This window comes from Vombatus ursinus, unplaced genomic scaffold (genome assembly GCF_900497805.2).
Source record: "Vombatus ursinus unplaced genomic scaffold, bare-nosed wombat genome assembly UNPS02014799.1, whole genome shotgun sequence".
NCBI classification, from domain to species: domain Eukaryota; kingdom Metazoa; phylum Chordata; class Mammalia; order Diprotodontia; family Vombatidae; genus Vombatus; species Vombatus ursinus.
Window position 1 is genome coordinate 46,319,256 of NW_020954577.1, and position 23,575 is coordinate 46,342,830.

General features: G+C 46.4%; 1 protein-coding gene across 2 annotated transcripts in view; it reads right to left on the bottom strand.

Moving 5' to 3' along the window:
- Positions 1–9,002: 9,002 nt before the first annotated feature.
- Positions 9,003–23,575, bottom strand: part of LOC114050666 (SNF-related serine/threonine-protein kinase) — a 61,913-nt gene continuing 47,340 nt past the window's right edge. For both annotated transcript variants that reach the window (XM_027872525.1, XM_027872526.1), the window contains exons 3-6: positions 20,680–20,821; positions 17,646–17,858; positions 16,803–16,937; positions 9,003–11,454 (exon numbers count right to left, since the gene is read on the bottom strand). In XM_027872525.1, coding sequence (XP_027728326.1) covers positions 10,275–11,454; positions 16,803–16,937; positions 17,646–17,858; positions 20,680–20,821 — 1,670 coding nt within the window. In that variant the 3' untranslated portion in view covers positions 9,003–10,274. The remainder of the gene's footprint in view (positions 11,455–16,802; positions 16,938–17,645; positions 17,859–20,679; positions 20,822–23,575) is intronic.

The following is a 23,575-nucleotide window of genomic DNA, read 5'->3' on the forward strand; positions in this document are numbered from 1 at the left end:
CTTTAAGTATACCATCATATCATCTGCAAAGAGAGATAGTTTAGTTTCCTCATTGCCTATTTTTATTTCTCCATTTTCTTTTTCTTGTCTTATTGTTATAGCTAACATTTCTAATACACATATTGAATAATAGTGACTGAGAATGGACAATTGCCCCAATCTTATTGGGAAGGCTTCAAGTTTATCCTTTTCTAGATATACTTGCTCTTGGTTTTAGATACTACTTATCATCTAAAGGCTCCAATGATGCTTATACTTTCTAGTGTTTTTAATACGAATGGATGTTGTATTTTATCAAAAGCTTTTTCTGCATCTATTGATATAATTTATTTTTGTTGTTTTTTATTGATACAATCAATTAAGCTTATAGTTTTCTTAATATTGAACCAGCCCTACATTCCTCGAATAAATCCCCAATTGGTTATAGGGTATGATCTTTGTAAGATATCTATCTATATTGTAATTTCTTTGGTAGAATTTTATTTTAAAAATTTGCATCAATATTCATTAAGAAAACTGGTTTATAGTTTTTGCACACCCTGGTTTAGGTATCAAAACCATATTTGTGTCATAAAAGGAATTTGGTAGGACTCCTTTATTTTTTCAAGTTGTTCAATAGTATTGGGATTATTCCTTAAATGTTTGGTAGAATTCAATTATAAATCTATCTGGTCCTGGGAATTTTTTCCTAGGGAAACCCATTTATAGCTTGTTCAATTTCTTTTTCGTAAGGGTTATTTAAGTATTCTATTTATTTTCTGTTAGTCTGAGCAGTTTATATTTTTGGTAAATACTCACCCATTTCACCTAGGTTGTCAGTTTTACTGACATGTAATTGGGCAAAAATAACTCCTAATAATTGCTTTAATTTTATCTTCATTGGTGGTACATTCACTCTTTTCATTTTTGATACTGGTAATTTTTCTTCTTTTTAAAATCATGTTAACCAATAGTTTATCTATGTTGTTTTTTCCCCATAAAACCAGCCCCTTGTTTTATTTATTACTTCAATGTTATTTTTTAACCTTCAATTTTATTAACCTTTCCTTTGATTTTTCAGGATTTCCATGTTGGTGTTTAATTGGGGATTTTTAATTTGTTCCTTTTCCAGTTTTTTAGTTGCATGCCCAATATTGATCTGTTCTTTCCCTATTTTATCGATATAAGTATTCAGAGACATAAAATTTCCCCCAAGTACTACTTTGGCTGCATCTCACAAATTTTGATATGTTGTCTGTCATTCTCTTTAATGAAATTGTTTGTTTCTATGATTTGTTCTTTGATCCACTCATTCGTTAGTGTAGGATTATTTAGTTTCCAATTAATTTTTAATCTATGCTTCCATGGCCTTTTATTGAATGTAATTTTTATTGCATTATGGTCTGAAAGGGTTCATTTAATACTTTTGCTTTTTTGCATTTGGTTGTGAGGTTTTTATGTCCTAATACATGGTCACTTTTTGTGAAGTTGCCTTGTATAGCTGAGAAAAAGACATACTCCTTTCCATTTCTGTTCACTTTTCTCCAGAGGTTTATCATATCTAATTTTTCTAAGATTCTATTGATCTCTTTAACTTCTTTCTTATTTTATGATTAGATTTATCTAGCTCTAAGAGGGGACAGTTGAGGTCCCCCACTAGTATAGTTATACTGCCTGTTTCCTCCTGTAATTAACTTCTCCTTTAAGAACTTGGATGCCATGCCATTTGGTGTATATATGTTTAGTATAGATATTAATTCATTGTCTATGGTACCTCTTAGCAAAATGTAATTTCCTTGCTTATCTCTTTTAATTAGGTCTGTTTTTGCATTTGCTTTGAGATCATGATTGCCACCCCTGCCTTTTTTTACTTCAGCCAAAGCATAATAGATTCTGCTCCAGCCCCTTGTTGTATCTGCTTCCAGTGTGTTTCTTGTAAACAATCTATTGTTGGATTCTGTTTTTTCTTTCTTTCTTTTTTGATAAATTAAATGCAAATTAAGATAGCTCTGAGGTACCACCTCACACCTATCAAATTGGCTAATATGACAGAAAAAGAAAATGATAAATGTTGGAGATGTGGAAAATTGGAAGACTAATGTATTGTGGGTGGAGTTGTGAACTGATCCAGCCATTCTGGAGAGCAATTTGGAACTATGCCCAAAGGGCTATAAAACTGTGCATACCCTTTAATCTGGCAATACCAGTTCTAGGTTTGTATCCCAAAGAGATCAAAGAAAAGGGAGAGGGACCTAAGTGTACAAAAATATTTATAGCAGCTCTTTTTGTGGTGGCCAAGAGTTGGAAATTGAGGGGACGCTATCAGTTGGGGAATGGCTGAACAAACTGTGGTATATGAATGTAATGGAAAGACTTACATGAACGGATGCTGAGTTCAGGAGAACACTGTACAGCAACATTGTGCGAATGATCGGCTAGGATAGACTTAGCTCTTCTCAGTCTGCAATGATTCAAAACAATGCCAAAAGACTCATGATGGAAAATGCTATCCACCTCCAGACAAAGAACTATGGAGTCTGAACGCAGATCAAAGCAGACCATTTTCAGTTTTTATTGTTTTCACTTTTTTCTTTCTCGTGGTTTTCCCCTTTTGCTCTGAGTCTTCTTTCACAACATAACTAATGTGGAAATATGTTTAACATGGTTATACATGTATAACCTATATCAGATTGTTTGCTGTCTTGGGGAGAGGGGAGGGAAAGAATGAAGGGAGAAAAAATTGGAGCTCAAAATCTTACAAAGATGAATGTTGAAAACTATCTTTACATGTAATTGGAAAAAAATGCTTTTAAGTAAAAATGCTAATTTTTTTAAAAAAATTTTAAACAAATACAAAATGAGAAAACAAAAAAAAACCATGCCATGTACACATAAAACAATTTCCATTTCAAGAAAGCCTATATAATAAATACTACACATTGTTTTCAAAGCTGCCGAGTGTTTTTGTTTGTTTGTTTGTTTTGTTTTGTTTTGTTTTTGTTTTTGTTTTTTTGCTCCTTGTTGGTTTTCTTTTGCTCTCTGCCTATAGAAGACTACAATGAAGTGTGGGTGGATTCTGGTTTCTAATCCATTGTGCTGTCCACTTCCATGTTGTGGCTGAGTTCACCCCATTCACATTCACACTTACTACTAACTGTACGTTTCCCTCCATCCCATTTTCTTCTCCCCATTTTATCCTTTGATATCTTTTTATCCTGGCCCTCCTCTAAGGTCTGTTTTGCTTCTGACCACTGCCTTCCTTTATCCAGCCTCCCTTTCATCAGCACTACCACCTCCTTTTCTCTTAACCTCTTCCCTGCTTCCTTCCATGGTGGTAAAATAGAACTCTATTTACAAATAAGTGTGTCTATATATATATATATATACATATATTTATTTTCCTCTCTTTTAACCAATTTAGACAAGAGTGAAGACTGCCCCTCCCACTGAAGAAGCTCTTTGTGTACCTCCTTTAAATGAGATGATTTTCCCCATTCTTCCTCTCCCTTCTTCTCCCTTCTCCTCTCCCGGGGCATCCCCCTTTCTCAGCCATCTGTTATTTTTTACATCATCCCAATATCACTGACTCACTCCTACACCTTTTGTCTATATAGAGTCCTTCTCACTGTCCCGATAATGATAAAGTTCTTAGGAGTCACCTATATCATCTTCCCAGACAGGAATGTAAACAGTTTAACTTTATTGAGACACCTAGGATTTTTCTTTTACGTTTACATTTGTATGCTTCTCTTGAGTCTGGTATTTGAAAGTAAAATTTTCTATTCATCTCTGGCCTTTTCATTAGGAATGCTTTAAAGTCTTCTGTTTCATTAAATATCCATTTTTTCCCCCTTGAAGGATTATACTTGGTTCTGCTGGGTAGGTGATTTTTGGTTGTACTTCTAGTTCTTCTGCCTTCCAGAATATCATATTCCAAGCACTCTGGCTCCTTGTGTGATCCTGACTGGGGCTCCAGGATATTTGAATGTTGTTGGGTTTGCTGTTTTTTTTTTTTTTGAAGTATTTTCTCCTTGACCTCAAAGCTCTGGAATTTAGCTATAATATTCCTGGGAGTTTTCATTTTGGGATCTCATTGTCACAGGAATTGTCACGGGGCTGCGCCCTGCCTATTGGAGTCCTGGCTTCTTAAGCAGGAAGCTGAGGGTCACAGTCTGTTGTGTGAAAGCAAGGAAGTCTTAACTGACCTCTCCTCTGTGCACACGCAGCAATCATGGCTGGTTCGGCTCTCCTCGGAATGGCTAAGCGTTCCTGTGCACATCCTGTGCACGTCCCTGCCACGAGGCCTGCATGCAATGATGGGATCTACTGACTGGCTGACGGGCTCTGACCACACGATCCCAAGGTGCCTTGAGAGCTATGTAGGCCACACCCAGCTAACAATAAACAGGAGCTTCTGCCATCTTGATGTCTCCTGCCTCATCCATGCGTCTCCGGGTCACTGAGCACTGAGCTGGTCTCACGCTCACCACTGCAGCGGCTGAGACATCTCTTTCAGTTGGTAATCTATGCATTCTTTCTATTTTTGTTTTAGCCTCTGGTTCTAGGATATTGAGGCAGTTTGCCTTTATCATTTCTCGTAATATGATGTCCAAGCTCTTTCTTTGATCATGGCTTTCAGGTAGTCCAATAATTCTTAAATTATCTCCCCTCGATCTATTTTTGAAGCCAATTGTTTTTCCAATGAGATATTTCATATTTTCTTCTATTTTTTTCCCATTCTTTTGACTTTGATTGTTTCTTGGTGTCTCATGGAGTCATTAGCTTCCACTTGCCCAATTCTGATTTTTAAGGAACTTTTGCTTCAGTGACCTTTTATACCTCTTTTTCCGTTTGGCCGATTACATTTTTTAAGGCGCTGTTTTCTTCAGTGTTGTCTTTTCATAGTTTTCTTCCCTCACCCTCACTTCTTTACCTAACTTTTCCTCTATCACTCCTATTTGATCTTGAAAATTATTTTTTAGCTCTTCCAGAAATTGTGTTGGGCGTCTGTGCAATTCATTTGTTTTTGAGGTTGCTTGTAGCTGTTTTGACTTCATTGTCTTCTAGGTTTGTCTTGCTGTTTCCTGTTACCATAGTAGCTTTTTATCGTCAGGTTCTCTGTTGTTTGCTCATTTTTCCAGTCTATTTCTTGACTTTGAATTAAAGTTAAAGTTGGGTTCTGTTCCTGACGTGGGATGGGGGAGGGACACCATCCCCAGTGTAAGCTTTTTTTGCACTGTTTTCAGAGAAAGTTCTGGGTTTTGGAAGGTTTTGGCATTTCTGAGGTGGTGTGATCTGGGAAGGGGTGTGTTCACTGTTCTCCTGATCTGTGCTCTGGTCCTTACCCAGGAAAGGCCCCGTATCCCTTGGGACTAGAAGTGATATTGCTCCTTGGGATTCCTACTCCTTCTTGACTACAAAGTCTTCTTCTCTGCCCTTGAACTGTGACCCAGAGGTGGGTATAGGCAATGGGGTTACCAGTGTCTGGGCCTGCATCCAGTGCTAGCACAGGGGTCCCCTGTAATGTCCCCTTGCCATCTCTGGCTTGAAAGCTCCCAAAGCTGCTGACGCTTCTGTTAACACCACTTCGTCCACCTCTAGTGTTGCCCCCCGTGCATGCCCCGTGTCAGCCCACCCCTTCGTGACAGATTCTCCTCTCAACCTCCTACATTGTCTTGGACTGAAGGAATGACTTTTTCTGGCTCTGCTGCTCTAGAATTTGATTTAAGGTGTTATTTTAAAGTTGTTTGGAGGGGAATGTTGGGAGAGTTTGGCTGCGTGCTGCTTCTACTCTGCCATCTTGGAAGAACCAATGACTTCTTAAAGGTCAAATACAATAGGCTTTTCTCAATTGTCATCCTTTACTTCTTCAGTATGACTTTTTACCCCCTCCTCTCTGGGTTTTCATGACATCATTCTCAGTTCTCCTCCTCCCTACCTGAAAATTCCTTCTGGGTCTCCTTTGCAGATGCATGTTCAGCTCAAGCCTACTTAGTAGGGTGGACATGAAGGCTCCCTTCTCTTTTTTCTACATACACTCTGTGTGTGACCTCATCAGCCCCCATGGGTTCATTTATCATCTCCATGTGGATGATCCCAGATCTGTATATTCAGTTTTGACCTCTCTACTGAGCTGAAGACCCACATCAGTAGCTGCCCATCATATCATTCAAATGAGATGCCCCATCAGCATCTCAAATTCACTAAGTCCAAAGCAGAATCCATTACTTTCCTCCTAAACCCACCTCTCTCCTGAATTTCTCTATTGCTGTTGATGGCATCAAAGGTCTGATCACATCCATCTCTTCCCTGTTCCCTCCAGGATCAAATAGAAAATCTTCGTTTAGCCTTCAAAGTTGTTCGTTCCCTCTTTCCCACCTTTCCAGCCTTTCCAACCTTGGTGCACTTTCCTTTCCTCCAAGTCCCCTACTGGCCAGTGTCCTGCTCCACCTTCTGACTCCGTCCTTTTCACTGGCCATTCCTATGCCTGGAAAGCTCTCCCCTCTCTCATGGCCACCTCCTGACTTCAGGACCCAGCTCAAATCCTGCCTTCTGCATGGACCTTTCCTGGTTTTCCCCACACTCCCCCGGGCTTTCCCTCTGAGATAACCTCCAACTGGTCCTGAATCTATCCTGCATGCACAAGGTTGTTTGCGTGCCCTCCTTCCCTGACGTGAGCTCCTTTTAGGCGGGGAATGTTTTTGCCTTTCTTTGTGGGCTCAGTACAGTGCCTGGCACACAGTAAGCACTTGATAAATGCCCAGCCAAGTTTGCCACCTTGGTGCCATCCTCAAATCCCCTCACCCCATATATCTGGGCAGATGACAGACTTCTCTACACTCGGGCCCTCACCACCCCTCACCAGGACTCCTCCATCAGCCAATCTGATCCCCGGCCTCTGCTCCACCCTTCCCAGAGGGTTGCTGCAGCGACTTGCCTTCAGCTCAGATCTGTCGTGCCCCCGCCCCAGGATCCCCACACCGTGGCCGCTTCTTGACTTTACTCTCCTCTCTGCACGCTGGCCCTGAGATTCTGCTCAGGCCCCACCTTCAGAAGCAGAGGCTCTGCTTGGGGCCCTCCCCACTAAGGCTACCTCGTCCCCTCCTCACACATTACTGTAAACACACATGAGGTCTCCCTTGTAAGAATGTGTCCCCCCCAGGGCAGGGCTTCTTTATACCAATACTAGAACCTAGAATTCTAGAGCAGGACAAGCCCCCCACATGATGAATCACAACTCTGCTGAACCCCCAGTGGCTGTGGACACTCAGCCCGGGGTTCAGTCAGCCACCTCAACCTCCTCTTAAGGAATTTTGCCCCACCTAAATCAAGGCAGAGACAGGCACTGCCTGTTTACCGAGCAAAGAACTACCTAAGATAGGACGGCGGTTTCAACACAGTGTGAAATAATGTTCTACAAAGATCCATCTGCACATGACAGAAATCTGACGGAACACCATTTATGTGCCGAACACCAAGATGTTACTTTATTAGTTGGATTTTTTTCCATTTCTGTCACACGTCTGTGAATGCTTACACAATGAAAAAATTCAGACGGCTGGAAGCAACTGACCAGATCAGCTGGTATTCCTGTACCCTCTTAACACATCGCAATTCTTACTTGGTGGGGATATCCTGAATTCAAATCCGTTTTGCTAAATCTGTTCATTTTCACGGCTATCCTTAAAATTCTGTGTCAAGATTGTCACATCTTTAAATACAGATAGAATTGTTAGAGGTACATAATTATATATACACACATACAGAAAAATACAAGACTAATTGTTTTCACACAATATTTAATTTATACACTACTGTAACTCTTATGCAACTTTTAAAGACAGGTTAAGGGGTACAAGAAACTGTTTAGAGCAAGTACATAGTTTGGTCCAATATTATCTTAATGTAATGGTTATTCTCTCCCTCCCTTTTATGGGACAACATACCAGGACAGACGACACATGCACAGTCATTCACTTATGAACAAATGGATAAAAGACAAGACTCAGATGGACATCTGAACGCCCAAAGGTTCCACCAACCATCCACGACTAAGAAGGCTGTCACACAGCTCTGCAGCATAAATGGTCAACACTGCTGTTTCTAAAGTGAGCACCATATATATATAATATATATATATTTATATACACATCTATATATATACATCTGAATATAAAAACTGTTGGAAACCAAATACATAGGGGTTAGTTAAAAGGTGCCATTCCAAGGCTGTACATAATCACAGGAAAACAGTATTTACAATACTTGGAAAAGACAGCTGCAACAAAGAGTTTATTGCCAATGCCCTTTATGAGTAAGCGTCTCTCGCGCTCACACCTCGGTGAGCCCCACAACTTCATTTCTGGCCCTTGAGAAGATCCCTGCTCAAAAGTTTCAAACACACACGTTCTCTGCCTTCACCCACACATCTATTCTCACAGCTTTTCGATGCAGAAACATCACATTGAATGAGCGTGGCTGCTCTAAGAGCTAGTCTAGGTCTAGAAAGAAGAGTAGGTATTTTCAGCCTTGTCTGCTTGGCTGAGTAAAGAGACTGCCCAATTAAGGAGCAGAGTCGAATCTACGAATTCACAACTAGTAGAATCGGGGGGGCTACAGCAACCAGGACCCCAGGTCAAAATCACTGCCCCCACCACGGAATGGGCTGGGTCACACCTTGTCTCCAACGCCACAATCTTTGTTTCTAAGAGCCAGCACACAGCACACAAAGAGGTCACTCCTACCCTTTCCAAAGACAAGAACCTACAGCATACCACGTCCTATAGAACAAAAATGCCATCAGGAGTGGTCTCCATACAAGAAGAGTCAAAAGCAAGAAGAACTTTACTATCATTACAGCAAGGAGATGGGATTGAAATGGGAAAGCTTCCCACAAAGAAAAATATGAAGAGAGATTTTTTTTTCTCCTCTCTTTATCTTGGGGTGTGTGTGTCCATATCTGTATGTAAGTGTGTGTGTATGCGTGTATATATATATATATATGTGTGTGTGTACGTGTGTGCATGTATATGTGTGTGTATATATATATACATATACATACATACATGTATGTGTGTGTGTGTGTATATACTCACACACACGCCACGTTGGTTTATATGTCCCAACCACCCAATTTTTGTGGTGGACTAAATTCAAGAACATGGAGGAATAGAAGAAACAGAAGAGAAGACAGTACTATTTTCAAACTCCTGCAAAGAGCCAAAGCGGGATTTAAAAAAATATATTTCTGTCCTAATGTTCCAACATAAATGTGTACCCCTGTTTAAACCTTTCATTTCTTGCTGACCGGCATTCTATGGGCCTACTGACCACACGTTATCTACATCATCTTAAGGGAAATCCTGGGAGAGGCTCAAATTCACACAATTTCTGGATTTCTGTTCTGCCGGGGACCAATCTCTACCTGTAGTTAAGATTTCATCGATTATCTTCATCATATTAAAAAATAAGATTGTCTGCCTATAATAGTAACACACGACTAGGGGGTGGGGGGGAGCTGCCTTGTCAGTCTGGGGACTCAGCATCAGCTACTGTGAACCCAAGGTCATCTTTTCGGCTTCAGAGTCCCGCCTGGATGCAGGCCAAAGCTTAAGACAACGGGTGTGGGTGGGTCTCCCTCTACAACTGGAAGGCCACCACCAGGCCTCCGGAGCTCTCATCCCTCCAAGTTCTCAGCATCCCAACATTATTGCTTTGGTTCTAGTTCAGACACAAAGGAGCGGAGGCCCATAGTTCTGATATCACAGAAGGTCAGAACAGGAAGGAACATTTTCACGAAGAAACAAAAGCATTTTTCTCTCTAGATTATAAGTGCAGAACAGGAAATTTCTAAGTGCTCCATTTACATGTAGGCTCCAGATACACATTTTAATTTAATCTGGACCTTCCATATTAAAATTATAAATGTAGAAATTACACCATGAAATAAGTCTATTCAGTGGGAAAAAAAAGTGTCGCGGCTAGCAGCATGCACAAAGACCATGCATTGTCATCTCACCGAGCACACAAACAAAAATGGGATAAATAACTGCTCAAAAGCCCATGGCAAAGGACTGAGACAACCACAGGGGTACAGTGAGAGAAGGCGGGGTTGTTCACAGCTCTGAACAGCAAGGAGGGAGGGAAGGAAGGAAGGAGGGAGGAAAGGAGAGGGGGGAAGCAGGAAGAGAAGGAAGGAGAGAAAGGGAGGTGAGGGAAAGAGAAAGGAAGAGCAGGAGGAAAGGAAACAGAGAGGGAGTGGTCGCAGAGCCAGCGCAGCGTGGGAGGGGCCCCCATCAGATGACGTGGCAGCAGCTGGCAGGGCTGGCAGCGCACAGTAGGCCCTCCTTGGGGCCCCGCTGGATGTTAACTGAGATGGTTTTTTCACACAGAGGTAGTTGTAATACGCTGTTTTTCAAGTTCTTGCTCTTCACCCGGTCCAGCCCTTCCGCTGGGCCCACCATGCGGTCAGAGAACAATTTGATGCGGGGGCCGGCGGGGGCTGGGCCGGCTGAGCCCACGCACATCCTCCAGGCAGATTTCTCCTGAACTCTCACGCTGGAGAAGGCCCAGGCGCTCTGGGGATCAAGGATGCAGCCGGCGCTGCCGCGGATCTGCGCGCCCAGGCACAGGCTCATGAGCTTCAGGCTCTCCACCAGCTCCCCGGGGCCCGCGCACCTGCGTGTGGTGCCCGAGGGGCTGGTGCCGCCTCCCCCCGCGCTGCCCGAGGGACTGCCCCCACCCTGGCCGCCCCCGTTGGGGCTGGCCTTGTCCGGGCCGCGGCCGCCGTTGGCCGGCCTGCTCTGGCCGCTGCCGTCGCCCTGGTTGCCCGGCGGCCCTTCGCTGCTGTCCCGACGGTGCCACGAGTAGGTGAAGCCGCTGTCCTTGTCCAGCCGCCGGCGGCTCTCCGAGTCGTCGTCGCTGGTCTCGGAGCTGCTGCAGCTGGAGCCGCGGCCCTGGCTCTTTCGGCGGTGGTAGCGCTTGTGCACGGTGCCCGGGGACGCGATGTTCATCTTGAGCCTGCTCAGCTTGGGTGGCAGGTTCTCGTCCATGTCGAACTCGTCGTCCGACTCGCCCTCCTCGAAGATCTGGTTCAACACCGGAGCGCTCTTGCGGGATGTGAGGCGGTTGGTGACGGACGGCTTTCGCCGCAGGACCACCTGGGTGGAAAGGGACGTGGGCTTCTTGTCCTCTTCGTCCTCTTCCTCGTCTTCCTCCACGCGGAACAGACACTTGCGGCCACTGGTGGTGGGCTTGAGGCTCACGGAGGGCACCACGGACAGCGTGGGCCCCGCCAGCTCTGGGAGGTCATCCTTCTTGGCCACTGCGTCCCCCAGGGCTTTGTTCCTGTGGCCATTGAGGACGTTCTCAGCTGTGCGCGCCGGGGACTGAGGGACGGGGGCGTGGGACAGCGGAGATGCTGTGAGGTCGTCTTCAAGGTCCTGGGGGACGTCAATCTTCGTGGGCCACGACTGCCTGCATTAGAAATGAGACAGAGAGAAATGATTCAGTCAAGTGAAGACATCCACAGAGCACCAGAGACCACGAGAGCAGCTGACACTTCCATGGCCTGCATGGCCACAGATTCCTGGGATGGGTGGGCAGCCCCAGGGTGGGTGGGCTATGGGCAGGACATGAGGTTCAGGACGCAAGGTCTTGGGGTCACTCAGATCGACCCTTTCTCCTGCTGCCTTTGAAGTCATGGGGAAAGACAAGGATTCCACCCTGACCCAGAATACCCAGAACTGAGCTCATCCACGCAAACTGTCCTGCACACTCGCTGGACCGGCCTGCTGGCTTTGGTCGGTGCAGCTGATCAGTCCATCAGCTCTGGCTGAGAAGGACCAGGAGGCCCTTTCACATCTGGGCTGGGCCTTGCAGGGCCAGGGGCATGGAAGTGGGCAGGACACCTCCACTCGCCGTCCTCCCCCCTCCAAGCCCTTCCCAACACACACCCTCCCAATTGTGCATGCTACAAATGCCAAGGTCAGAGTTGGGTGGTAGCAGGCATTAGATTTCAGAGTAAGGAAGATTTGAGTTCAAATCCTGCCTCAGATGCTCACACTCACATGACCCAGACTAAGTTGCTTAACCTTTCTCAACCTCCTTTTCCTAATAATGGGACCAAGCCCTTGGGGTTATGGTGAAGGTCAAATCAAAGGAGAGAACAGGTAAATGCTTTGCAAACCTTAAATCTCTATGTAAGTGGAAATCATTGTTATCAGCAAAGACACAAGACTAAAGAATAAAGTTTATTTTGGAAGCAGGTCTCACTTTGAGATGGGCACCAACGGATGGAAGAAATCAACAAAGACAGAAAAGGCCTAAGACAAGCCCCAAGATGTGAGCCTCCACTCCAGCCTCCAGGACCACCCCCACGGGCCTCCATGGACCTGCCCGTCCCCGGCTCCAGGGGCCTCACCAGCATAAGTCCCACCCAACATCAGCAGCCTTGGCTCTCTGACACTCCAGGATTAACAGTCATTTCTATAGCATTGTTGACCTCACATTTAAAGCCACTAAATCAGAGAAAGAAATCCATTTCTATTTGCATGCGGAAAAGCCTGTTTTCCTAATTATTAAAAAACGTAGCAACCTGTGGTGGCTCAGTGTTAAAATGGGTTTTAAAATGGTGAGCATGGCAGGTGTCTGGATCTCCTTCCTCCTGGAACCCGGCTCTGCTGCCGTGCCGTTCCCTTCCTGGCAGATGCTGGACCCTGACTATCTCACACATGTCAAAACCGTGGGCACTTGTAGCAATAAAACGAGCAAATCTTTGCAAAAAGAGGCAAGTAGCAGGAGGCTCTGCCCTGGGGGGCTGCCTGAGCCCCCCTCCAGCCTGGCCACTACTTCTCTAGGAAGGCATCCCACCCCCAGACCACACAATGGGGGGGGGGTGTCAGAGAGAGGGCCTCACCTCCCTGGGCCCTGGCCCTAGTCATGACTATCAATGTCTGTTCAATCTAATTCTCCATCAATTAGGAGACCTAACTCAAAGACCTCATTAGACATGTAGGTGCACGCACGCACACACCCACGCACACACATACATGTGCATTCATACACTACACACATGCACACATGCTCACAATACATATATACAGTCAGACACACAGCACATACACGCATGTGCTTGCGCACATACACACGCACAGAGCAGGGGCAGCTAGGTGGCACAGTAGATAGAGCACCGGCCCTGAAGTCAGGAGGACCTGGGTTCAAATCTGGCCTCAGACCAAAACACTTGACACTTACTAGCTGTGTGACCCTGGGCAAGTCACTTAACCCCAATTGCCTAAAAAACAAAAAAAAACAAACAAAACAAAACCAAACAAAACAAAAAAAAACACACACAGAGCAGAAAGTAGTGTTTGAAGCACTCCATTCCGGCGTTATATGAAAGGTAACTTTTTAGTAATTATGAGGACGTCTTATTTTCAAATATCTTTCCTGCGCCTCTACTAAGGTCCTTCCTTCTGATGGTGCCCAGCTGGAATAAGGATGAATGGCCATGGGATGACCCTCACCAAGTCACTGCTGGTCTCCTCATCTGTAAAATGGGAATACTAGCACCCACCTAAAGTGCTCGACCACTTCTGGCTCCAGCCTGAAATTAGAAGAAGCTCATTATGGCCGGCCGGTAGAGTAATGAATGGCTTTGGGCACAGCAACAGACAAATAACATCTATGAAGCCATTTTAGGCCTGCAATGATGGAAAAATCCCCTACTCTAGTGAAATCATAGACCTTGTGACAGAAATAATTTTATATAATTATAAGAGGTAATTTCAAACCACAAATATGGTCCCTGACGAGGCTTAAGGAAAAGATGTGCAGATAAGTAGAAGCAGAGAAGCTGGAGAATATACGTGGAGAGCTGCCATGGGCTCCTGGTCTGACTCAGATGTGCCCCTCTCTAGCATCCTCTTCTCTGCTTCTTAATATGGAAGAGTTCTGGCCCTGGGAAGCTTCCCTATTTGCTCATAGGATCATCAGTCTAGGCACAGGGACCACTCTGACCCTAAAAAAAGAGAGAGAATATCAGAGGACAGAGTGTACGACTGCAGGGTCCTCCTGACCTCCAGAAGAGAAAGACGCCTCAAAGGATCTTTTCTAGAACATTGAAACACACACGTGCTGCTGTGAACTGTTTGGAGCTACTGTGGGCTCCCAAGAAAGAAGCAAAAGTCACTGCTATGACTGACTGAATAAAAACACTGTGATTCATTTATCTCTCTGGCCAGTGGGAAGAACTCCCAAGAATTTGTATTTAAATTGTTTTGCTGAAGAAGTCTCTGGTGCATCCAAATTCCACCCAAGCACCTTCAACACATGACTTGATTCAATGTTCTTTTCTGCCAGTGAAATGATGAGGCTCTGAATCAGACAAGTTTGACCCTGACCTCTCCAACAGATCCTCACGATGGACCACTACCTAACTCAGAAGAATGCTAAGTATTCTTCTGAATAGAGAAGGGAAATGGGCCTTAATTTTTCATTCCACAAAATTTCTCTGATGTATGAACAAGACCACTGAAATCACCTTTCACCCAAGCTAAGAATAACCTCTGACCTCAAGAGGCAGCAGAGGCTGCTTTAAACCCCCCTCAATACTTGCCCAAGAAATAAGCTACCTTGGTAGCTTAAGGCTCCAGAACATTCATTTTTTCGTGTCCAACACAGACCTCTAACCCCTCCTGCCTCCTGCCTTCCCTATTACTGTAGAGAGCACCATCTGCCCAGCCCCACAGGCTCACAACCTAGGGCTCATCCTGGATTCCTCCCTCTCTCTTACACCCCTACCCCACATTCAGGCTGTTGCCAAGGCCTGTCAATTTCACCTCTGCAGCACCTCTGGTCAGTTTCACCTCTGCAGCACCTCTGGTCAGTTTCACCTCTGCAGCATCTCTGCTCAGTTTCACCTCTGCAGCATCTCTCCAACACTCCCCCTTCTCTCCTCTGACATAGTCCCCACTCTGGTGCAGGCCCTTATCACCTCACATCTGGATTATTGCAATAATCTGCAGGTGGGTCTACCTGCCTAAAGTCTCTCCCCACTCTAGCCAATAAAGTGATTTCCCTATCTTCCTTGAAGTCACAACTAAAATCCCACCTTCTACAGGAAGCCTTCCCTAACCCCTCTTAATTCCAGTGCCTTCCCTCTCCTAATTATTTCCTATTTATCCAGCATATAGCCTGCTTTGTATATATTTGTTTGCATGTTGTCTCCCTCATTAGATTGTGAGTTCCTCAGTACCCAGCACATAGTAGGTGCTTAATAAATGCTGAAAGATTGGATAGATTCCAATACCAACCATTAGAGATAAGTTGTTTCTTCCTCACTTTCATATCTGGATCACAATCCAGAAGAGTATGTTCTTAATATGTTGTTTTTCATTCACTTAGTACATGCCCTATAGTTATAACCTAACAAACTACACATTTCCACAGCCCATAGAGCCTTAATTTTTTTCCATTAAAAAAAAAATAATCTGAACTAAACAAATGAGCACTTAATTTACATTGTGGAACATAAGAAATGAAAAACTGGAAATGCAGGAAACTGGAAATGTGGGTTATTTAAAGCTTGATTTTCTTTTAAAGTATATATATATATAAATATATTAACATCCAACATCTAACTTTCAAAGCTGTCTTGTTTGTGTGGCTTCTCACTGAGGGAGAAAGGGAACTATCCCAGCTTCCCCCTCCTTATACCACCCCGACCCCCAAAGCCTTGATAAAATACGAAGCCAGAAAGTGAGGACTTTAACTAATGAATCTCATTGAGCAGAGATGGAAATAAGGCCTGCATGGACCCAAGGCAGGGTCTGGAAAATGCTCCCCCTGGAATCTTGAAGCTTCCACAGTACTACACATAACTTGACTAATCACAAGATAAATACCCATATGCCATGGAAAGCAGGATTTGGGGGCATTAAAAGTATGTACGTGTGTAAAAAGTAATGCCTGAAAAAGGCCCTCTGCTCCGAGGCAGTGCCTCAGACCCTCTTCTGCTGGCCTCCCTGCTGTCCTGGCCACCTCCTCGGGGGCTCTGCTACTGAGCCCTTGGACTTACAAAGTATGTGGAAAATGTAGCCAGTGTTCACAGCCTCCCAGAAAGAAAAGGAACCGTGCTCCCCATGTTCCCTGACTGGCTGAGGAAACTATGACAGAGTCACTTTCCTGGATCACAGGGCTGGACAGAAGAAAAGGCAGGAACGGTCAGAGAAAGCAGACACCCCCCCCCCCCCCCCCCCAGTGAGAGGTTACCTCCCATATGGGAGGGGCCTTTGCCCATAGGCTGTGGTGACCAAGACACTGCAGCAAAAATTGAGGGAAAGGTCCATGGAAATGAAGGTGAATGCAAACTTGATTCCTGAACTGCAAATCTTTTCAAATCAGAGTCTTTCACAACAGAGACAACTGAGGACTCAGAGTCATAAAAACCAGATTCAAACCTGGCCCCGGACACCTGAATAACTGTGACCTCGGCAAGCTGCTTCACCTCTATCTGCCTCAATTTCCTCATCTATAAAATGGCGATGATAAAAACACCCCCTTCATGGGGATCATGGATGGAAAGTGCTTAGCTCAGCACTACTATGCCTACGATCATTCCCAATTTCCACACAGGATGCTGGGCCTCTCTGGGAGCTGGGGTCGGGGTGAGGGGCATCAAGTGCTTTAGGGAGGCCTCAGTGGGCCCCCTGACCCCTGCACAGCAGCCCCAGAAGGGGCCCCCGGGGTCTCGTCAGGAGGTCTGCCCTCCTCCAGCCCACGGACACCTCTCCTGACCAGCCCCTCCCTTCCCACCCCATTACCTGAACTGGGCTTTGATGTTACTGGGACTGGCCGACCGCGTCTGTATCTCCTTCTCCTGCTTCTCCCTGAGGATCCTCTCAGCAAGCAGGAAGTAGGTGGCCGTGATGTGATTGTACTTGTTGGTCTCAAGGGCCCTACAAAGAGAAGGCCCAGGGTCAGCCTGGGCCCTTCTGAAGGGGAGATGGAGGAGCTGGAGGGCCCCGGGGGCAGGAAGCCTGCTGCCCAGGAAGAGGGAGGGCTACGAGCACAGGGGGCACCAGCCCCCAGACCACAATGCGGGGCCTTTCTGCCTGGGGTGCAGCAACGTGAATGCGTGCGAAATCACAACTGCCGCAAAGGAAAACAGACTCTGTGGTCCCAAAAAGCTGCTCGTGACCTGTTTCACCAGGGACAGACACGGCCCTCTGAGGAGGGTCAACGTGGGTGTTTATCAAAGACACAGCTTGAACCAAGCTGTCCTCCAGCGCCCCTGTCCCAGAACCAGCACAACCACCATCTCACCTCTTTGGAGATCTTTCTTCCTGCACCCCCACCCACAAGAGGAATCAGAAATCCTCAGCCAAATTTCTAACTGTGATCAAAATGAGTCACAGCAGATTTAAATGGTCTGAAACATGATAATTAGTGAACATGGCTATACTGTGAACGTGTACAATGAAGTAAGAAAGAAAATTATCTAGTATTGTTTTCTATGAAGGAAAACTATTGTATTATCCAAAAATATGAGCAGATTCAGATGGACAAGAGCAGCTCAAAACCACGATCCGTCCAAAGCAATGCAAAGACCTCCATTCTCTCAGCAGCCTCAAGAGCCAACGCCGCCCCGCCCCCATCTCACTTACTCCACGATGCTCTCTCGGTCGGCTATGTCACCAAGAACCATGCGCTGAATGATGCTGTTGTGCTCCTCCTCAGAAAGGTTTTTGTATGAAACCAGGGGGATGTTGTACTTGGTGGCTGGAGACGGGTCGACACCTTGGAGCCAGGCGTGTGTCTCGATCTCCTCCAAGGAAGCTCGTCGTTTCGGGTCCCTCTGCAGCATCCGAGTGATCAGGCTGGAAAAGGAGAGGTTGGCTTAGACCAGACGCCGGGGGGGGGGGGGGGGGGGGCCGGGGGGGGGGGGGGGGGGGGGGCTAGTCTATCAATTCTGCCCCGTCCCCAACACGGAGCAAGGGCCAGTGAGTGGAGGCAGAAATGGAAAGCCAGAACTTATCTGGCACACCCAAACACACCCACACAACAGTCTCTGAAAACCAGCAATTAACTCAACATATCAAAATAATACTAGACTTTGTTTTTTTCACAAATCCTTTCTGGCCACAGCAGCTCCACTGTGGCTCATTAAACCTGGTCAGGGCCATCAGCTGAGGAGGAAGGACGCATGTGGTACTTGGGCAGCTCCCATTTTAATTTTTAGTTTTGCTTCAGAATCAAGCACAAAGCTAAATTCGTGCGCTGCGCCAGTGATCTGAGATTTCATACACCCCCTCCTCCATGTCTCCACACGAGGGGGCTCGGAGTCTGTCCCCGCACCCGGGGTCCGAGCCTCCTGATGGTCCAATCCTGGCTGAGCCATGAGCAGGACCCACAATAAAGCTTTCTAGACCAGAAAACATTCACAAAGAATGACCCAAAAAGCAGCATTCCATGATTTTATACCAATAGAAATCCGTCATGAGACTCTCTAAAGTGTGGTCAATACCCAGCCTGCAATGCCCGATGGACAAATGGACACAGGCAGGCTGTGCTGGACAGACAGTGGAAGGAAAGCAGAGATGTGGGAGAGGCTTCTCCACGCTGGCTCAGCCCAGAAGCAGCACTCATGATGGCAGGCCCCAGGTTACCCACAATGGCCACACTAGAGTTATTTAAACACAGGTTCCCAAAGTGGGTGATACCGCCCCTTGGGGGGCACTGGAATGTGGGTGGAGGGGGAGAATAGCCTCGGGTGCAACTGGGGGGCGTTGAATAAAAATAAGAGGGTGATGGAAGCATAAGGAAAGAAGACGATAAGACCATTTTGAAAAATCATTTGTACGTGTTTTATCTGTTGTGTAACAGTAAAAGTCGTAGTGATTGCATTATTTTCCAAATAAACACACAAAATGCAAGCTATAACCCATCAGTGGTCAAGTCTGCCAACAGGTCTTAACAAGTAAGTGTTGGCAGGCAAGCCTGTCTCATATTGTCGGGAAGTCCAGCGTGTATTGACAGGAATATGTGTATGTAATGACTTGTTTACAATATGATACTATATGGTTACATGATGCAAAATTGCATCATCAAAATTTCAATGCAGGAAAAAACCCACAAATTATTAAAATTAAGATGCATCATTTAAAAAATGTATTTTTTTGAAATGACACAAAGTTAAAAAAAACAGGAAGGGGTTAAAGAAAGTAGATTTCCAGAGGGGAGCTGAGTAAAATTTTTTTTTAAAAGGGGGCAGTTGGTCAAACAAGTTTGGGAACCTCTGACTTTGAGCCTGACTAGAGCACGCAGAGCTCAGGCAGGGGGAAGAAAGCAGGGCTTAAAGAACGAGACAGAGCATAACAACTAGAGAAGTGGAGACAACTCTGAACAGCCGGAAAACTCCTTAAACCAGGACTAATTTGAAGGTCCAATGCACAGCCTGCTTTCCCTTTAAGGAATTGTAGATTGTGGGCTCTCTGAAGGCAGGGACTGTCGTTGACCTCCTTTTGTATCCCCTGGGCTCAGCACAGTGCCTGGGACAGAGAAGGGGCTTAATAAAGGTTAACTGAATTGAATTATTTTGTTTAGTTGGGGGCGGAGTAGGGAGTTAATTAGTAGTTTGTTGGGAATGTGTATGACATGTCAAAACAAACTATCAGTTTAAAAAATCACATCATTCAACTCCCCTGGTTTTACAGATGAGAAAACTGAGGCTTATGAGGTTCAGTGACTTGTCTTTGGTCACACAGGTAGGAAGTAGCACAGTCATGATTAAAACCAAAATTTCAAATCTGATGTTAACTGAACTCCTTGACTTCCAAGAGCACAGTTTTATATGACTCTATTTCCAGCCCCCCACCCCCAATGTACAAGATTTTAAATTCCAAAATGCCCGTTGAAATGAACTTTTACAACACAACCCATGTTTACATTGGGGGTTCCCTGGCATCCCCAATAGGATTCCTCAAGTCACTGAAGGAAAAGAGAATAAAACGATGATCTGGCAACAAACAATCCAAACCACAGAAGTCATCCCGCCCTGGGACCACCAAACAAAAGGTTAACTGGCCCCCGCCTAGCAGACGCCTTCCGTGGACAGCAGGGGAAGGTCTGATGGCCTGTGTGCGGCATGACTGTCATTGAATGTCATAAAGCAACAAAGATGGATGAGCAGGCGGAAGGTGAAGCAATCTGGAACGACCCTGATGACATGATGCAGGAGGGACGAAGGAGGCACAGGAGGGACTGAAGGGTCATGACCTTTCATGCACTGGAATTAATGCCTTTGGATAGAAAGAGTGAAAAAGCAAGGCCTATTCGGTGTGATCATGTCGAATATTTAGTTGGTGACAACCCGTTTAAATTTCCAAATGAGGCACTAGGTTCTGCAAGCCCCAAAATGAAGGCTTTGATGAGCCATCCAAGGAAAGAAAACTGCCCTGTGGGTTTCCCTGGAATGGCTGGGCTACTCCACTGAGCACCCAGGGCAAAGCTAAGTTTAAGACCTGAATGTAAAACGAAACAGTCACTGCTGGCAGCGGCCAGGGCCACACAGAGGGCTCCATCTCCCAACCGCCAACACCGGCCCAGGGTCCTGCCCAGGAACCCTGGACAGCGCGGACGAGGGCTGCACCAGGCGGCCAGATTTCTGGCCTACTCATCAGTTCCTTTTGTGGTACTTACTCTTTACACTCTTTGGATACGTGTGAAGGTACTGTGTATTTGCAGTCCATGATCATCGTCAAAGTTTCGCTGTCATTTGCTTCTTGAAAGGGAGGCTGCCCACACACCAACATGAAAAGAATGACTCCCAGACTCCATATATCTGGAAATAACAGAGTGTTATTAAGTGGGGTAAACAGGAGAAAGCAATTGATTTTGGGAACTTTTTAAAAGAAATAGAAAACAGTTAACATTACTTTTCAAATATATTAATCAACTTCAAAAATTAGGATTAATTAAATTAATTAAAATTTAGTAACAAATGCTAAGAACAAATAAAAAACACATCATGATATAGCCAGGTCTGGGGCAGTGAGAATAAAGGATCTCCACAAACAGTGGAATTACTTAAATTCACATGGCATATGTCCATGGGGATGGACCGAATCACCATATTTTACACAATTATAACTTGAATAGTGCGAATCTGAATCCAGGTGACCCCTTCAGGGACTCACCAGCAGACAAGTCCCACTAACCCTCCCCTCTCTCAGCTTGGCCCTGTGTATCCAGGGGCCTCCATGCCCATCCCAAGGCCACTTAGTACCCTCTCTCATCTCAATCAACCAATTGTTTACAAAGTACCTACCAGGTGCCAAGCCCCATAGCCTTGCATGGGGGCCTTGCATGTCCCCTCAAGGAGCTTCTTCCATCACCCAGGAAGAAGTAACAGGTGCGCATGAGGGGGTGGCAGTGGGGGAGGGGACACCCTTCAGGACCTCGTTAAAGGCAACTGGGGATTTTCAAAGGCAAATGTGAGAAAGGAGGGCATCACAGGCACGAGGGCCAGCCTGTGCAAGAGCACAGAGATGGGGAGATCGCTGGAAAGGGCAAGAAAGAAGGCCAGAAGGTTCAGCTGGAGCTGTGCCACCAAGGACATCAGGGGTCACACAGAGGGATCTGTATTTTACACCACAAATAACTGAAAGCCACTGAGCTTCTCGAGCTGGGAAGTGGTCAGTCTCATCCTTTCTGGCCTCTGGAAGCTGCACGTGTGAGGAGAACCAGAGCTGAGGCAAGAAATGACAATAGGGATGGAAGTGAGAGGACCGGCTCAGGCTTGGGGAATGGAGGTGAGAAAGAGGGAGGTGCCGAGGCTCTAAGGCCACCAGCCTGGGGCCTGCTACAGAAGCACAGAGATGATGGAGGCCGCCGGACAAGGAGTATTTCACCAAGCTCAGGGCAATGCCATCAGTGTGGGGAGCTCCCACTGTAGAACGCCCCCCCACGGAGGCAGAGCGACTGCTCTGGGGCAGCCCGGGCAAAAGGGCTCGCGAGGCCCATCTTCCTCCCACCACGGCCAGACCTCTCAAGGCAACTTTCACAATGAGCCCGTAAGAGAGGTTTGTTTAATAAAGGCATGAACACTGCTGAAGTCTGCACGTTTTCCATACAATTTAGGACCCCTGCATTAGCAGGATGAGATCTGTATGTGTCACTGCTCACCCTCAATCAGACTGCGAGATCACAGACTCTCCAGCCAGATCTCCATTTCTCCAAGGCCACACAAGACAGGAAGAAGCAGAGCCAGGATTTGATTTCAGGTCCCTGGACGCCAAACCTCTAGTGCACTTTCCTCCAGACCACGACGCTACGACAAGCTCCCTGAGCATGGGGCCTCAGCTTACTTCTCCTTCTGTGACCCACAGTACCCGGCAAAGTGCCAAGCACACAGGCGTTCATCACAAAGAGGCAGCCCGTCCTCCTGAGGGATGCTGAGGACATGGTCACTTCAGTACGGCTGGCGGCGATCGCGTGTCTGGCATCCATTCGGTGAGCCCCTGGGTGCCGGGGGCCACCAGGCTGCCTACGGAGGGGCCAACCGGGCCAGGGGAGAAACAGAGCACATCAAAGCTTCTATGACAAGTAGCCGTGGGGTCAGGCCTATGAGTGGCCACCCCAATAACTAGCCCCCCAAAAAGGGAGAGGGATAGACTTACAGACAAGAAAAAAGAAAGAAAAAAGGCAAAAAAAGAGTTACAGAGGGAAGGGTGATGAACTTTGGCTCCAGAGGATAAGGAACTTCATAGCATTTGGGAGGAAACTTCCCTGCCTTCACAAGTCCGTAGGAGGGCCACACATCCCCAGCTAGGCTTGGAGGCTGACCTGGAGCTAGGCAGCCAAAGAAGGGAGACGGGAGAGTGACCTCAGGAAGGCGAGTCCAAGAACAAAACCCAGGATGGCCAAACAGAAGTGATCCCGGTGAGAGCAGGGAGACCAAGGGAGGGAGGGCCATCCTGGCAGGACACCATCCTTTTTGGGCCTCATTCCTGCCAAATCCACACCCGCTGGAGCCTGCCTGGAGCAGAGCATTTCAGCAGATGGTCTCAGAGCTAGGACAGGAGCACAGCAAGCCAGCAGGACAGGCAGGAAAGGCGTCTTGGTGCGACTGAGGCACCAAGGGTCTCAATGACTTGACTAGTCCTCCTGTCATCGGGCGGCCAGAGGGCTTTCAGAACTGCTGAGATTCCTATGCAGGTGGAGGAGTGGGTGTGAAAGGGAGGTTTTATCTCATCATTTATTTCTCAAAAGTATCACATGAACTGTTTTGTTAACAACTCCACAAGAGGAAATCTCCAGCAGGCTCTGAACCCAGGGCTGGGTAGGTGTGATCCGCCAATAAACCACGAGGTGATTCCGGCAGGGACCATGAAGGGAGGGAGGGGCTGCTCTCTCAGCTACAGGGGCAGCAACTACAGCAGAGCCCCCCCCACCCGGGCCTCCCCTGGGCACAATTCTCTCCATTGTGATGCAAGCCCTAGCTCTGTGTAATCTCCCCCTTACTCCTGTCTCTTCTTCCCTCCCTACCTCTCTCTCTCTCTCTCTTCCTCCTCTTTCCTCCCTTTCTCTTTCTCCT